The sequence below is a fragment of the Camelus ferus genome, chromosome 1 (assembly GCF_009834535.1).
Source record: "Camelus ferus isolate YT-003-E chromosome 1, BCGSAC_Cfer_1.0, whole genome shotgun sequence".
NCBI lineage: Eukaryota > Metazoa > Chordata > Mammalia > Artiodactyla > Camelidae > Camelus > Camelus ferus.
Genome location: NC_045696.1, coordinates 1,510,659 through 1,525,967, shown reverse-complemented (window position 1 = coordinate 1,525,967; position 15,309 = coordinate 1,510,659). Strand labels below are relative to the sequence as shown.

The following is a 15,309-nucleotide window of genomic DNA, read 5'->3' as shown; positions in this document are numbered from 1 at the left end:
GTGCTGAGTGATAAAGGTGTGTCTTTGTTATTCGTAACAAACCCTTCAACCATGTCTGAGTCTGTTCACAAGTGACCTTTGGAAACCAGCTGTGGACGGGGGCTGGTGGCCAGGGGCACTGTCAGTGCCCTCTGCACCCCCACCTCCCGGGCGAGGAGAGGGGCTGGAGGGAATTCATCAGTCATGCCTGGTAATGGAGCCTCCATGAAACCCCGAAAGGACAGGCTTCAGGGAGCTCCCAGATGTGAGGAGAGTGGGCTCAGACGGCCTGGAAGCTTATGCCCCTTCCCCACAACCTGCCCTGTGCACCTCTTCATCTGGCTATTCATTTATTATAAAATAAACCAGTAATCTAGTGAGTAAACTGTTTTCCAGTTGTGAGCCGCTCTAGCAAGTTAATGGAGTCTGATCTATAGCTGGTCTGTCAGAAGCACGGTGACAACCTGGTATTGTGACTGGCGCCTGAGGGATGGGGGTGTCTTGTGGGACTAAGCCCTCAATCTGTAAGATCGCCAGGTAGATAGTGTCAGAATTGAGTTAAATTTGTGGGATGTCCAGTCAGTGTCCTCGGAGAATTGAGTTAATCGCATGCTTTTGTGGGAAAACCGCCTATACCAGAGGTGGCCCATTGTCCAGATTTGCCCAGACTGCAGGACTCCCCAGGATAAGGGACTTCAAGGGTAAAACCAGGATGTCCCAGGCCAACCCGGATTGCTGGTCACTGGGATCTGGCTGCCAACAGCTCTCCCACGTCATTCTGATGCCTCCCTTCCCCCTCCAACGTGTGCCCCCTGCTTGTGCGGGAGCTCTGTCCTGAATTCTGGGTCTGGGCTGTGTGCAGGCTTCATAAAGCCCAGTGTTGTTTACAGCACTGAAAGTGGAGCTCACTCCACCGCCTGCCCAGCAGTTCTGGGGCAGGGGGCTAAGGGACGGTGAGGGCCCACCTGACTGGTGGACTTAGCAGGTCATGTGGGCACTCGGACTGAGCTGGTGAAGGAGAAACTGCTGAAGTACATGATGGTACCCAATGGAGGCTTCATTAAAATAGGCTAAAACACACCAGCTGCGTGTTAGCTCCCTGAAATGCACCTGCAGCCTAGAAACAAAAGCCACTGAGTGGCGTAGGTAAGTGATGGAGGATTTTGACCCTAATCGAGTCTCAAAACCTGCCTTTAAAACAGGAGGTGAATGAGAACACTGCTCGAGCTGGTGGGTACAGCTTGTGACGTTTCTTCCAGTCCACGGGCTCGGGCTGCTGGAGCGGGAGGCATGCTCCCCAGCTGGAGGTCTGGGGACTGGGGGGCCCAGGCATCATGAGAGAACTCCACCCCCAGCTGTAAGAGAGGGAATATGATTACCGCTGAGTGGGTAGACGTGGATGCAGGAGAAAGACCTAGGGGACCACACCCAGGGGACCGCAGGTGATGGAGCCGTCTGGGGGAAGGAGCCAGACTTCCTTGGGCATACCTGTGGGACACGGTGGGGGGACCTTCTGCGTGCAGACCACACGTGACGATGCGCTGGCCTGCCCGGGGTCCAGACGGGAGGGTCAAGACCTCACGTGCAGAGCCACCAACATTTACTGGCTGGGAAGACGGGATGACCTGCGGCCCAGTGATGTCTGAAAGCGATTCCGTTTTGTCCCATCTTGGAAAGATCAAATAAAGCCTGTTTCTTTTCCTAGGCATGGAAGGGGCGCTGCTAATTTGGTCAGAGGTTAATCTTTGGCTATTCTGTTTCAAATTTGGTGGTTTTCGAACAGGTCAGAAATGAGATGCTAGGTGGTGCTAGAGTGGTGGGGTGGTGGGGCTGGGAGCGCCTGTGGGCTTTTGGCGGATGGAAGGATGGATGGACGGACAGAGAGGCATAAGAGCCCTTAGGTGGGATGAGAAGCTGCACTGAAGCCTCTGAGACACATGGTGAGACAGGAGAGCGTGCTGATGCCAGAGCAGCTGTGAGCGGGTGGGGCAGTGGGGAGGCCAGCCTGAGTGGGAGACAGAGCACCCTCCTCAGGGGAACGATCAGCAGTGAGGGTTCTTAGCAACTGAGCAGTCGTGGGCGAGGGGTACTGTCTGTGAATCTTGCTCTAAGTTCCGGATCCCGTGCTCTCCTTCCCAGTGCACATCATTTATAGTTTTACACTGGCGGCGCGGTGGCCCTTCTGTGTGTGTCCGCGATGGCAGCGAACGTGTAAGCTTTTGCCCACCGTTTTCTCAGTGACCGGCACGAGGGGTCCTCCGTATGTGCTTTTGGAATGAATCCACGTTTTTAAATCAAGACTTATGCTGGGAATTTAATAAAGAATTATTTGGGGAGGGGAGGGTACAGCTCAGTGATAGAGTGTGTGCTTAGCATGCATGAGGTCCTGGGTTCAATCCTCGGTACCTCCATTAAGAAGAAGAATTGTATACTTTAGGGAAAAAATAAGGGCAAATATCACCTGAAAGTGTCTCTATGCTCGTGAATATAGATCCACAAACTGGCGCCCTGCACTCATACCTACCCGCCCCTCAGGTCGGTAACATGCAGGAACGGCGGCGCTGGTAGGGCTGCAGGGGGCGTTCAACACCAGGATACGGCCCTTTCCTTGGGGGCCCCGGCCCTCCCCACCCTGACAGGCCCTCGCTGGCCGCACCTGGACCCGGGCCCAAACTGAGCCTGCTGAGGTCGGCGGACACTCATGTGTCTTAGTGACCTCGCTGGGACCCCACCATGCATCACACAAGACTGGGCGGCACCTGGTCACCATGACCTCCAGGTCACCCCAGGAAACAGCACGTGAGAAACTCACTTTAAACTCTTCCACCCAGTACCCAAGAGCAGGTGTAGACAGCTGAGAGGGTGACAGACACCCACTTTCCATCTTCCCTGTTCAGGCTCGGCAGCAGGACCCCTGTGGTGGGACTGCCCCGCCACTCCTGTTTCCCCCCACCCCCATTCTGCAAGCTGCTGGGATGTGGGGCAAGGACAGGGACAGAGAGGGCCTTGCACGGGAAACAGGGGAGGAAGGAGGAAGGAGAACACTATGCCATAGCCCAAAGTCCACGCAGACCCTCTGAGTGTGTGACAAGCAGGGGTGGGGCGCAGGGCCCAGCTCCCACGGACGCATGTGTGAAAGTTTTATTAACTTGTTTCTGTACACGAGACTGGAGACAGCATGATCAATGGGATGTCATTTCATACTCTGATGAGCTCACATATAAATAAATCTGCACTACCTTCCATCAGACTGCTGTGCTAATTTTTACAAAGGAAAACACGTGTCTAACCTCGTAAGACGCAAGCAATTCCTTTTTCAAGGTGCTATAAAAAGTCACGCGTATCAGAGGGAGGAGGCTGTCCCTTCTGATGGGTCCACACAATCATCCGGCCATATCTGTCATTTTGAGGGCAGAAGGAACAGTGGATTTTTTGTTAATGGTGAAGTTGTCAAGCGTTGTCAGCTGTGTCCACTGGGCGGGGTTGCGATCAGCCTGCTGCAGGAGATGTGGCTTGGGGATAGTCCCATCCGGGCAGTTGAGAAGGCCTTGTCTTCACTCTTCACCAAGCACCCCTAACTCTCAGCAAACTTGGGGTTCATGACTGTGGTGGTGGCGCTCTTGAAAAGGGGGTTGTCCTGGTAAGGAAAGCAAATGTGACTTAGTGCAGGGGGGCGGGACTGGGCGGGGCGGGCGGCTTCCTGCAGGCTCTGGTTAGGGGTCAGCCGCGGGGACATCTGGGGGCTGGGGCCGGGGTGGGGCTGTGCGGGGAGGGAGATGAGGCTGCGTGAGGGCGGGGAGGGGGCGGTGCTCACGTTGTTCCACTGGGACTTGAGCTTCTCCTTCTCGAAGCGTTTGTACTCCCGGAGGTCACTCAGGTGGGTCAGGACCTTCCAGATGCCCAGCAGGAGGATGCCGATGAGCACGACCCCACCCAGGGTGCCCCCCACGATGGCAGCAATGTTGGGGCCCATCACACACTCTGAGGCAGGGAGGACACACAGGGCGTCAGGCCCTCCCCGACTCATAGGCCCTCCCCGACTCACAGGCCCTCCCCGACTCACAGGCCCCAGGCGCCCGTCCCAGTCCCTGACAGCATCAGGGCCGCAGACTGGCTCTCAGTGACACGCAGGTGCACAAACCAACCCCCGCCCTGGCCCCCAGTCAGGGAAGGCGCAGAACTGGGCACCACGCAGGCCCTGTGGTTCCAAAAGAAATTTGGAGGCCCCTTGTTTTCAGAGAAAGAAAGGGGGGCCAGGTTGCCGGTAACCAGGGCGACTCAGGGAACAGACAGCGTTCCCTGCCAGGACAGCCAATGGCCCACTCACCGGGAGCCACTGAGGCTGAGTCAGCACTTGCAGGAACCTGTCTGAGGGCCCCCGACACATCTCGTACCAGGGCTTAGGGTCGGGGACTCTACCCATGAAGGCATTCCTGGGGGAGCCAATGGCAGCATGGGGGGATGAATGGGGTGTGGCCCCAGTGCCGGTGTGGGGGCTGCCTCCAGGCTCCTCCTGAGTGTGGGGCCCCTGGATGGCAGCGCACCCTGCTTGGTCCTGGACGGAGGCACCACATTCGATGCAAGCCCCCATCTGCCTGGCTTTTGGGCTCTGGGGTTTGTGGGCGCGCCCCCTCCGTGCTGGCCTTCCCAGGGAGCCTCGCTGTCTGCACGGAGGTTGAACAACTTAGCCAGGACCTGAACCCAAATCTGCCCATCAAGTAACCCGAGGAGTGCTGTCCGCCCCAGCAGGGCTCCGCAGCCCTGGGGCCACAGGAAGAGCCTGAGGGCCACCTGCCTCCTTGGGGTCCCTATGGTGGGTGGGGGGGCTGGGAGCAAGTCTCAGACCTGCAAGTAGCCCAGGGGGACCGCTGTCCCACGTCTGGTGTGGTCACCAGAGAAGCTGGCCTCCCAGCCTGTGTGTCCTGTCCCTCTCAGCCTCTCTGAGGGATGTAGGGGGGTCGGCTACTGAGAGCTGGTGTGTCCACATGTCTCCAGGTGCTGCTTAAACCACTCCCCTCACGGGTCTGTTACCCCAAGTCCCAGTGTCTCATGCACACTTTGTCACTGTCACCCACCCAATGTACCTCCTTGAAACTGACCTCCTCCCACCCTGGGGGGGGGGCGGCTGGGGATCCTCCACTTGTCACCTCCCCTCCTGATCCCACCCAAAGTTCCATCCAATAGTTGGCTCTGTCTGTGCCATCCCCAGGACCCCAACCGAGCCCTGAATCGCCAGTGGCACTTCACAGGTCTATGTCCAGCTTGTGAAAGCACCGCTGGCTCTTCTGGACGCCCAGTGGCAGCTTCCTGACCTAAGGCCTCCCAGGAGTCTCAGGGCCCCAGGAAGGGTACAGCCCAGCACCCTCGACCCTCTCTTCTCGTCGGGTAAACCCTGGTCTCAGCTGCACGGTCTTCCTCAAAGAGACCTTCTGACCTCGGGACGGCTGCTGCCAGGGTCTTTGCCCCACAGAACCTGGCTCACGTGTCTCGAGGGGCGGCCAGGGGTGTCCCCACCCCATGTCATGGGAACTTGTGAAGACTGGTTGGGTCTCTGGGTCCTGGGGCGGAACCGAGCGGCCGGTGGGCGGCAGCATCCGGGGACACTTGGTGCCACCTCCGAGGGCCCCCCCAGAGCTGGGGCGGGACGCGGGTCCACCGGCCAGGGTGGTCCCGCAGCTCAGCCCTGGGGGCCTGCGCTCCAGGGCTCGGGGCAGTGCCTCCGCGGGAGAGCCGGCCGCCCCGGGGCACGCCGGGCCAGCGAGCGTCGGGGGCGAGCGGTGCGGCGAGGACAGGTCCCGACCCCGCCCGGCCCAGGCCCCGGCAGCGGAGGGAGCGCTGCGCGCAGGCGGCTCCCGGCTCACCGCGCGTGTCGTTCACGTGCAGGTCGTAGTTGTCCCACCCGTCGCGCTGCCGCAGCGTGTAGGTCATCCAGCAGCCCTCGGAGTCGCGCTCCGTGCACTTGCGGCCGGACGCGGGGCTGGACAGCAGCTTCGTGTTCCCGCAAGCCTCGCTGCAGTTCTTGGCGAAGGGGCCGGTGCCGAACTTCAGGCACTCGGCGCAGTTGCTGCGGAGGAGCGGGGCGTGAGCGCGCGGGGCGGGGCTTCCGGGGGCGGGGCTCTGGAGGCGGGGCCTGGCCACCCGGAGCTGCGGGGACCGCAGGGGCGGTGGGGGGAGGGCCACCCGCCAGAGCCTTGGGCGCGGGGCCTGGCCTGGCAGCGGCTCTCCCGGGGGCGCGGCGGCGGCGCGAGGCCAGCGGGGCGGCGAGACACTCACGCGTAGCGGCCACAGGGCACCTGGCAGCCCGGGCATTCGACGCACAGCGGTGGCTGGTAGTTATTTTCGCACTGGCACACGTTGCAGCGGCACCGGCCGCGGCCGCTGCACTCGACGCCCTGCAGGTTGAGGCAGCCCTGCGTGGAGGAGGGGCATTGGCACGCCGAGCCCTCGAAGCCGTCCTTGCACCTGCAGGTGCCGCAGAAGCAGAGCCCCCGTTCTGGAAAACAGGAGCCAGCGCCGACTTAGCCCCGCCCGAGCCCCGCACGGGCCCCCCACCCGCCCGGGCCGCGCCCGCGGCTGACGCTCTGTCCCCAGCGCTCACTCTCGCCCCCGCAGACTTGACCGTCGTAGCGTTCGCAGTTCACGTTGTCACACTCGCAGAACTGGCCGTAGATCTTCTTGTTGGGCACGTCGCTGGTGTGGCACACGCACTGCCCGCAGATGCAGTCCCCCAGCCCCGAGCAGATGATGGAGCTGTTGTCCTTCCGGCAGCTTCCCTCCAGCTCCTGGCTGCTGCGGCCGTGCGTCTGGCACTCGCAGTTCTTCCCAGTGTAGCCCGCATTGCACCTGACGGGAAGTGTGAGGTCAGGGTAGTACCGCCCTGCAGCGGGAGCCCCTGTGCCAACCGGGCCTCAGCCGTCTCACCTGCAGACGCCGCACTCCATGGAGCCCTTGCCGCCGCAGAGGCTTGGGTTCTGGCTGGTGTCCCGGCACCGGCACTCGCACTGGGGGAGGACCCGCACGGTCACCGTGTCCGTGAAGCCCAGTGCCCGGATGACAAATGACTGCTCTTGGATGCACTCTGTGGCTGTGACCTTCACCTGGAAGGTGATCTGCCGTGGGAAAGCAGGGCCCAGGTGAGCACGACACTGGGGTCGCAGCCCTGGTCCTATCTCCTCCCTGGGCAGCAAGGACAAAGGCACAGCCTAGCAGGTGAGGACCAGCGGCCAGGGCTCTCAGGCATGGAGGGCGCAGCCTCTGCTGGGCCCGGGAGGGAGTGGATCGAGGCGGCGTGGGGAACACAGACACTCGGAATGGCTCCTCAACTTGGGAGGAGAGACGAGGTAAGGAGGAGGTTTAGAGATGCTGGAACACAGGGGCCACAGAGCACCCCCCCCCACTTCCTCTGGTGGCCTGGGCTTGGGCGAGAGTGTCTTTAGAATACTTGGAGTCACATATCTCTCAAGAAGGATTTTCAAGTGATTTTATAAAGGATATGTCTTTTCTCCATATAGTTTGTCCTGGAGCCCAGAAGGCTAAAACGCCAGAATCCCACAGGAAGTCCTAGTTTCTGCCTGTGGGGTTGTACTCTGACCCTGAATGCCCAAGCGGGCAGGGCAGAGTCCCCGCCACCCACACTGCACACCTGAAGCAGAAGCCAGCACTGAGCTCCAGGGAGCACCAGCTCGTCCAAAGCAAGCCTCACTGCAAATCAAGTTAAATCAGTTTCCTTCCAGTACATTTAAGACAGAGCAGGAACGTGGAGGAAGCAGTCAGCCAACCACAGACTGAATAAATTCCCGTGCGGATCACCCGGTACGGGAGGGGTATTCCAGTAAAAATTCCCACCCGGAATTTAGTAAGTCACATATTTGAAAGAATTCCAATGTGATTTAAAGATGCAAGAAAAGCAAGAATTTTGTTGAATATTACTTTACAGCTGGTCAAAGGAGAAGTTTAATTGTTATGGTTATGATACATTTAAAATAGTAGGGAAACAACCCAATGCCTATTTCTAATCATCTGTATGGCCCCTGCTTTAGCATCTTTGTCAAAAAACCAAACCAAACTACAAACATCAGGAAAATCAAACCAAAGCAGGTGCCTCACATGGAAGGAACGCCCTTCTTAAGCGGGTTGCTCTGTGCTCAGTGTCTGCCCCCAGGGGGCGCTGCCAGCTTGCCGTGGTCCGTCTACACTGGCCACAAATAGTGTTTGGCCTCCTTGGAGAGGATTTTAAAAGGAGATCCGGACCCACAGTAGACTGGGCCCCCACTGCCAGTGAGGCCTGTTTGCCAGGGTGCATCTCCACCCGATGTCCCTGGGGGAGCCCCTTCCAGAGCTGAGAGGGAGTCTCACCGGGACGTTGATCTGGACACCGTCGCAGTCCCCTCTGGGCTGGTTCACCTGCGATACTCCGTTACTGCAGAAGGAGTCGTAGGTGACCTTCAGGGTGTCAGGGAGGGCGTTGTGATCCAGAAAGACTCTGGAGGACAGTTTCTGTAGGCAAAAAGCAGGGCAGTTAGGATGGTCCCACTGTCCCAGCCCTTCCTGGCTGATGACCTGCACGCCCCTCATGCCCCTCCCTCCACCTGGGCGTCCACTGAGCGCTGGGTGGGTGCTGGGTCCTGTGCCCCATGCAGTCTGATGGCAGGGTTACCCACACCATGGCCCCCAAGATAGGCCACGTGGAGGGGCCAGACATGGAGACAGGACATGGCCCCATGAGAACAGGGGCTCACTCACCACTGAGGCCCCAGTGCCTGGCCCAAGGTGGGAGCTGAAAAAACTGTCTAAGTGAATGAGAAAGAGACACAGAGAGAGAGATAAAGAGAGAAACAGACAGACAGATAGACAAGAGGGGAGAATGAGCCACTGATGGCGGCATCAACAAAGAACCCCCGCCAGGCAGCCCTGGAGTTTGGGAGGGTCTGCTTAGGGGGGTTAGGGCTTTAACAGGGTGCAAGCAGCAAACGGATCCTCCTCTATGGGGTTCTAGCTTAACGCAGTGGCATCAGCCCACACCGTGTGCTCCCCGCAGGACCTTGGCTGGAAGAGGGCCTGGTGCCAGTGCTCCAGGGGAGGTCCAGGAGGGTCTGGCGTGGCACCCAGAGGACACAGCCGCCCTGGGGGAAGCCCGAGGGGGCCCCTACAAGGCGGGGTCTCTCCTCTCCAGACCACCCTTCTGTTGACCTGCAGGGAGATGGTGTCTGTGCTGACCACCGAGGGCCCCCAGCCAAGTGCCTGGGGGACTCACGTTGTAGGCGTTCTTGATGAGCTGGACCACGTTGCTGGAATCCTCCGAGAGCTCCCCGACCGCAGACTTGGGGATGATCTCCGTGAGCTTCTGCCAAGGAAGCACACAGGGGGTCACAGCCAGAACCCGGGTGCCGAGGAAACCTCGGTGTCCACCCGCTTTTGTAAAACCCCAGAGGGGTTCCTTCTTGTTTGTGGAATGGCTCAGAGAACCCCCACCGATTTCTCCTTGTGTTTGGTTAGGACAACACGTGGTCAGTGGCTTGCTGGCAAACGTGTTTAACACTCGGCTCCCAGGAAGGAAAGAGCCCGAAATTGCAGCGTTTGCCGATTTCTTTGGTCTAAATACTCCACCCTGGTTGATTTCAAGCTGGCAAAGTCGCGGAGGGCAGTGCTGGGAAGGGCGCTCATTCACCGTTAGGCGGCGACGCCACCGCACGGACAGGGCAGGCGCAGACAGTCTCAGCACATGGGTGATCATAGCACGTGGCGTAAGACCAGGGAGCGGTGAGTTCTGAGCGTGCTAATGAGTTGATATAATTTGATTTTAATGATGACTGTGTTAAACAACAAAGTGACAATTGGCTCTGGCAGGCCAGTGCCAGCTGGTCCAGGGGCACCCCTGGGGTGGGCAGCCCGGAGCACCCTTTGTGCAGACAGGCCTGGGGCCAGCCTCCGGGGAATGTCTGTGCCCCCAGCTTCCTCCACCCCCGCTGAGCTCAGCTCAGGGCTCGTGCCATCTTGCATGGAAAATTGCAACATCACCGTATCTTACAGAACTGGGGGCTGGGTACCGTCCCTGCCCCAAAGCACTGCTGTGACCCCCCCCAGAATGGAGTGCAGTCCCCTCCATAGAGCTTATGAGGACCGTCACAGCCTGGCCGCCACCCCCTGCTCCCCAGGCTCAGGACCCCACCAGGGCTCAGGAATATGCGCTATTTCACTTCCTCCCAGCCACCTGCTCTCTGCCCGGTGCAGGAAAACACCAAGGAGGGTCCAGCGTAAGGTACAGACTCTGGGTCTCCTTGAGCCCTCCCTCGGGAGCCCCATGAAAGGGAATCAGGACGCGCAGGCTCAGAAAGGCTGGTGACCGGCCCAGGCTGTGACCCTGCCGTAGGGAGCAGGGTCTGGGGTTCGAGTCTCCAGCTTCTACCCCGTTGCCACACTGTCTTCTGGGACACGACCTCTGCTCTTAACAGCAAGTTACTGGGACCTGCTACCACCCTGTGAAGAGGGGACCGTTGTCCCAGAAGACAGTAGGGGACACGGCAGCTTTGAGACCAGACCTGCGGGCGCTCAGGCAGCTCGTGAGGGTGGCCGGTCCTCACCCAGCCGCCAGCCAGCCCTATTCTGAAGGCAGCACTGTCCCTGTGGCTTGACCATCTCCCACCACCCCCCCGGGTCTCTCAAACACCTGTCCCTCCCCACTCAGTGTCCCCCGCACCCTGTCTGATCTGGGGTCTGGGAAAGCTGAGGGCAGGAGCTGCTGGTCCCACCGTGGGCCCCGGCAAGCGCCCTGCACCCCACAGGCGGGGGACAGTCGGCCAGACAGAGCAGCAGAAAGTGGAACAGGACTTATGGCAGGAGAGGGGCGGGAGACTCTCCCAGCCCATCAGAGTCCGAGAGGCCGCCCACACTGAACCCAGCACGTGAAAACACAGAACACAGCAAGTAAAACACCCCCACAGTGACCGGGAGAGAAGGAAGGAGGAATGAAAAACACTCCAGGACAAAACAAGATTCCCCAGGAGGGGAGGGGAGGGTTAGGATTAGGGTTGGGGTTTCCCACCATGGAAGAATTTGGCAATTCGGTAAAGTCAGGACAGACCCAGGGCTCCAGAGGCCGAGCAGGAAGGGCTGCCACAGGCGCCTGTGCGGCCCTGGCGCCCGCTGGCTCCCGGGTGGGAGACTGAGCTGTGCGCTGGAGGTTCGAGGGCTCTCCTGTGTGCACCTTGCACTTCCTGAGAAGCGCTGATGGCGAATGGGTGTGGGCACAAAATGAGGAAGTTTCTCTGACTTGGAGAATTGGGTCTGCAGATCCAAAAGGTTTGCTTTGTTGTCGCAAAACCAGGACGACTGGACTTGCCGGCGGGGACTCACTCCCTCTTTCATCCTCATGTCAGGGTCACGTGGCCCAAGGCGGCCTCAGCTCCTGACAGCAGCCCCGCTCCCCGAGCCTGGCCGCCCGCACACCCGGCGCAGGAGCAGAGCCCGCTGTGGTAAGCCCGCATTTCGTCACCATCTGGCTGCAATGCCCCATCCTGCCAGGTTGCTCAACCCTACTTACCTCGTACGTCTTCACCATTTTCTTAGTCACAGCAAAGATGGGCTGGATGTTGCTTTCGGCCAGTTTGTGCGCTAGCTGGCCTACAGATGGGTAGTCCTAGAGAGGGGACCCCAGTCAGATGGTCCAGGCTGTCCAGGGCGCCCGTCCGCTCCCGCCTGGTGGAAGTGACTGCCCAGGCACGGAGGCTCAGGCCTGCCTCCATCTGTTATGGGGCCGTTGCCAGTATGTTTACAAATGCGCAAGAAAATGGGATTAGAAGGGAAACAGCGGACACTGAAATAGGCTCCAGAAAAGATTAAGTTGTGACGTGCTTCTTGATCACAGCACTAAAAAGGAAGTCCCCTCGCAGACACGCGAGACACTCAGTGTGGAGACAACAGTGAACAGCATTTCGAGGGGCCGTGCTGGGTGCTGGGGAAGCACCTCTGACTCCACTGGGGGCAGGATCTCAGACATTGTCCCCAGCAGGTGGCACGTATTATCACAACTAAAGGAGGCACAATTTCAGACAGAGGTTCCCTGGAACCTCAGAGGTCACATTCTTTCCTGTCCCAGTCGGTGGGCCCCTGAAATCTGTCCACCAACATCTGCCTTGAGTCTGCAGGCTCCAGGTGGAGGACCCCTGAGTGTCCCGTCTCTAAAGTACTGTGTGCACCTGGGGTTTCCAACACCAGGGTGCCAGGCATCGCTTCACAGCCACGGGGCATCCCCAGACCAGAGAAAGTCTGCCCTCTCCATGCCCTCAAAGCGCCTTCCCTGGACCGGACCAGGCGGTGGGGTGAGCCTGCCTCCCCATGCCCCTGGGGCCCAGGTGCCTGTCCCTGTCCAGCCCTTCGCAGCCTGGGGGTGGGGAGGGGCACTCACAAACTCATTGCTGCTCTTGTACAGGTTGTCCTCCAGGTGGCAGCGCCCGTCGTTGGGGGTCAGGATGGCGCCCAGCTTCCCGTCACCCGCAAAGTGGAAGCCATCGTCCGTAGCGAACACCAGCAGCCTCGTGACGTTGCGCCAGCCGATCTCCTCCTGAGAAGAAGGCCTGCCTCAGTGTCCCCGGGGGGGGGGGCCCTGCAGACAGGAGCAGCGGGGGCAGAGCTCGGCGTGGCAGCCTGGGGGCTGGCGCCCCCACTCCTGTGTTTCTCGGGAGCAGGAGGACCAGAGACGGGACCTAGCGGCTTGACTGGGGTCCCGTGTCCAGTCCAGACTCCAGCGCCCAGGGGAGCCCGAGAAGCTCCTGCAGGGCGACACCTCCCAAGTGCCTAAGTGACGTGCGGGGCCCGGAGCGGGGCCAGACGCAGGTCTACGTTTGGAAACTGCATCCTCAGGGTCTAGTCAGCTCTGGCCTGGGGCTGCCTTCTGAGGGGACACTCCCAAGAAGAAGGGCAAACTCTTAGACGTGTTCATCACAGCAGAAAAGCCCCGCAGACACAGAAGGAAGAAACTGGTGCTGGGGAGTGGGGGTTGGAGCTGGGGCACGTCAGCAACACGCAGGTCACGAACCGCAATATCACGCAGAGATAAAAATGTGTGTCTGCCGTGCGGGACGGCGCCCGGGACCACGGACGGGCTGGGTGTGGGGGTCCAGTCCGTGAAGGTGGCGGGACCGTGTGGCTAACATTACGTCACAGATGCGGCCAGTGGGGCAGGACCATGCGGGTGGGGTCAGCAGGGGGCAGGAGGCAGACCTGCGGCCCCTTGAGCCACATGAGTGTGGAGGAGCCTGGCGAGGTCTCCCCCTCTTCCTGGAGAGGCCCTGGAAGTGAGGGTGATTCCATTGCAGGAACCGCCAGGGTGGGGCGGCTCCGCGGTCTTGCTTTACAGGATCATTTGCTTATATTCAGGCTTCAGGAGACGTGCGTGGGGTGGCAAGCTCATGGCGGAGTCTGTGGCTGTGGGGACGGAGGCTCCCAGGTCTGGGGAAGTCGGGGCCCGCCGGGGACGGATGGGGCCTTACCGGGCACGCGGCCACTTGCATCATCGCGTCAAGCCCGCCTTCAGGGGCGTCCAGGTTCCCCGAGATCAGCTGCTTCCCGACCTCTCTCTGGAACTGGTTGGAGTTGTCGGTGAGCTTCAGCACGTGCCTGAAGGTGAACGGGGGCTGGCACTCCTTCTCCTTGTTGGGGCAGGGGTTCTGCATCTTCTCGGGGTGCGTGTTGACGAAGGGCAGCACCGTCTTGTCCACAAAGGACCCGAAGCCTGGAGTGGAGGCGGGGCCGTGAGCCCGGGCTTCCCACCTCGACCCGGGAGACGGCGAGGGCCGCGTGGTGGGGGCGGGGCGCTCCGGTGACACGGGGTCTGGAGCCCCGCGCCCTGCCCTCGGGACGCGTGGGCAGCAGGCTGGCCGGGGCCCCAGGCGGCACAGGCGGGCGGCCTCACCGATGCGGCCGGACTCGGTGATCTCGTTGAGGGCCCGGAGCAGGTCGCCCCCCAGCTTCTTGACGTTGATGAGGTCATCGAGCATGGAGTAGGACAGGTCCATCAGATAGTACAGGTCGATGGGGTAGCCCTTGGCCCGCCGGAAGGTCACCGTGAACGCAGCCGCCTGGCCTGCCGCCAGGTCCGGAGGGAGTGAGGGCCCTGCCGCCTGGCCCAGGTGTCTCAGGGGCCTGCTCCCCCCAGGACCCTCAGGACTCCCCCATTCCCTGAGGCTGCGCCCACCCAGATTTGAATTTCAGATAAAGAACACGTTCCCGCACAGAAGACTGTTTGCGACAAACTGATAATAAAAAGTGTTCACTGTGGGTCAGGCACCGTTGAAATCCAGGTCTACCTGGTGCCACCGGGCTCTACCCGGCCAGGCCTTCTCTTCCACTGCTGCCAAGCAAATCCATCCCATCCCGGGGAGGCCCCCGGCCATCTTGGGGACACCCTCTTCCTCCTTCCCAGCCCCTGAGTTTCTGTTCTGCGTTGTCAGGCTCCCGCTGCCCGCCCACCTTCCGCCATCAGCTCCCTGCTGGACTGCCCCTCTCAGGACGGCACCGGTGCGTGGGCGCCCAGCCCTGCCCCAGCCCATCCACCACTTCCTCCTGCTGCCGCACCACACCGCCTACTGAGGGGTGCTGGCAGGGAGCTGTGTCCTGAAAGGGGGGGCTGTGGTCAAGGCAGTCTGGGCATCGCTGACTGAACGGTTACTGCGGGGGAGGGTGTCGCTCAGTGCAGAGTGCATGCTCAGCACACACAGGGTCCTGGGTTCCATCCCCAGTACCTCCTTAAAAAAAAAAAATAAGAAAACCTAATTGCCTCTCCCCACAAAAATAAAAATAAAAATAAACGGTTACTCGGGTCCTTTGGCTATCAGACTTCCCAGAGCCTTTGCTCCGCCAAGAGCGTCCGGCCGTCGAGGGCGTCGTCCAGATGGTTTGTTCTCCCTTTTAGGGCACGGACTCAGGGCCACCGGGGAGCCCCAGCTGCAGAAGCGGGAGCTGGGGGCATCCTCCCGGGGACAGAGAGAGCAGCCCAGACTCTGGTCCCCAGCCGTCCCGAGGCCTCTCGGCCCACCGGGCGGTCTGACCTGGACACAAGGATGCATGCACCATCCAGCCGGCTCACCCCCGGCCAGGGCCAAGCCTACCTGGTCTCAGGTAGAGGGTCACTTTCTGTGGGGACAGCTGCTTCTGGCCCCCCGCCCGGTCCTCCTGGGTCTCGGCGAGGCTCTTGGGGTCCATGATGTCGTCTGCCGCACATCCCTTTACCAGCAGCTGCTCCCGTGTGTCACAGCGCACGGAGTCGGGCTCCCCTTGCCCAGAGAAGTTCTGGGTGGGCGCAGGGGTCAGGGTAGGGCAGAGAAAACACAGGGG

The 15,309-nt window shown here is 60.5% G+C and overlaps 1 protein-coding gene across 5 annotated transcripts in view; it reads right to left on the bottom strand.

Moving 5' to 3' along the window:
* Nucleotides 1-3,060: 3,060 nt before the first annotated feature.
* The window catches only part of ITGB2 (integrin subunit beta 2), a 34,089-nt gene continuing 21,840 nt past the window's right edge, over nucleotides 3,061-15,309 (bottom strand). For all 5 annotated transcript variants that reach the window (XM_032491241.1, XM_032491410.1, XM_032491311.1 and 2 more), the window contains 13 exons: nucleotides 15,084-15,264; nucleotides 13,889-14,059; nucleotides 13,467-13,708; nucleotides 12,383-12,538; nucleotides 11,519-11,614; nucleotides 9,233-9,322; nucleotides 8,335-8,475; nucleotides 6,901-7,088; nucleotides 6,578-6,822; nucleotides 6,253-6,472; nucleotides 5,841-6,043; nucleotides 3,794-3,960; nucleotides 3,061-3,616 (listed from right to left, as the gene is read on the bottom strand). In XM_032491241.1, coding sequence (XP_032347132.1) covers nucleotides 3,554-3,616; nucleotides 3,794-3,960; nucleotides 5,841-6,043; nucleotides 6,253-6,472; nucleotides 6,578-6,822; nucleotides 6,901-7,088; nucleotides 8,335-8,475; nucleotides 9,233-9,322; nucleotides 11,519-11,614; nucleotides 12,383-12,538; nucleotides 13,467-13,708; nucleotides 13,889-14,059; nucleotides 15,084-15,264 — 2,163 coding nt within the window. In that variant the 3' untranslated portion in view covers nucleotides 3,061-3,553. The remainder of the gene's footprint in view (nucleotides 3,617-3,793; nucleotides 3,961-5,840; nucleotides 6,044-6,252; nucleotides 6,473-6,577; nucleotides 6,823-6,900; nucleotides 7,089-8,334; nucleotides 8,476-9,232; nucleotides 9,323-11,518; nucleotides 11,615-12,382; nucleotides 12,539-13,466; nucleotides 13,709-13,888; nucleotides 14,060-15,083; nucleotides 15,265-15,309) is intronic.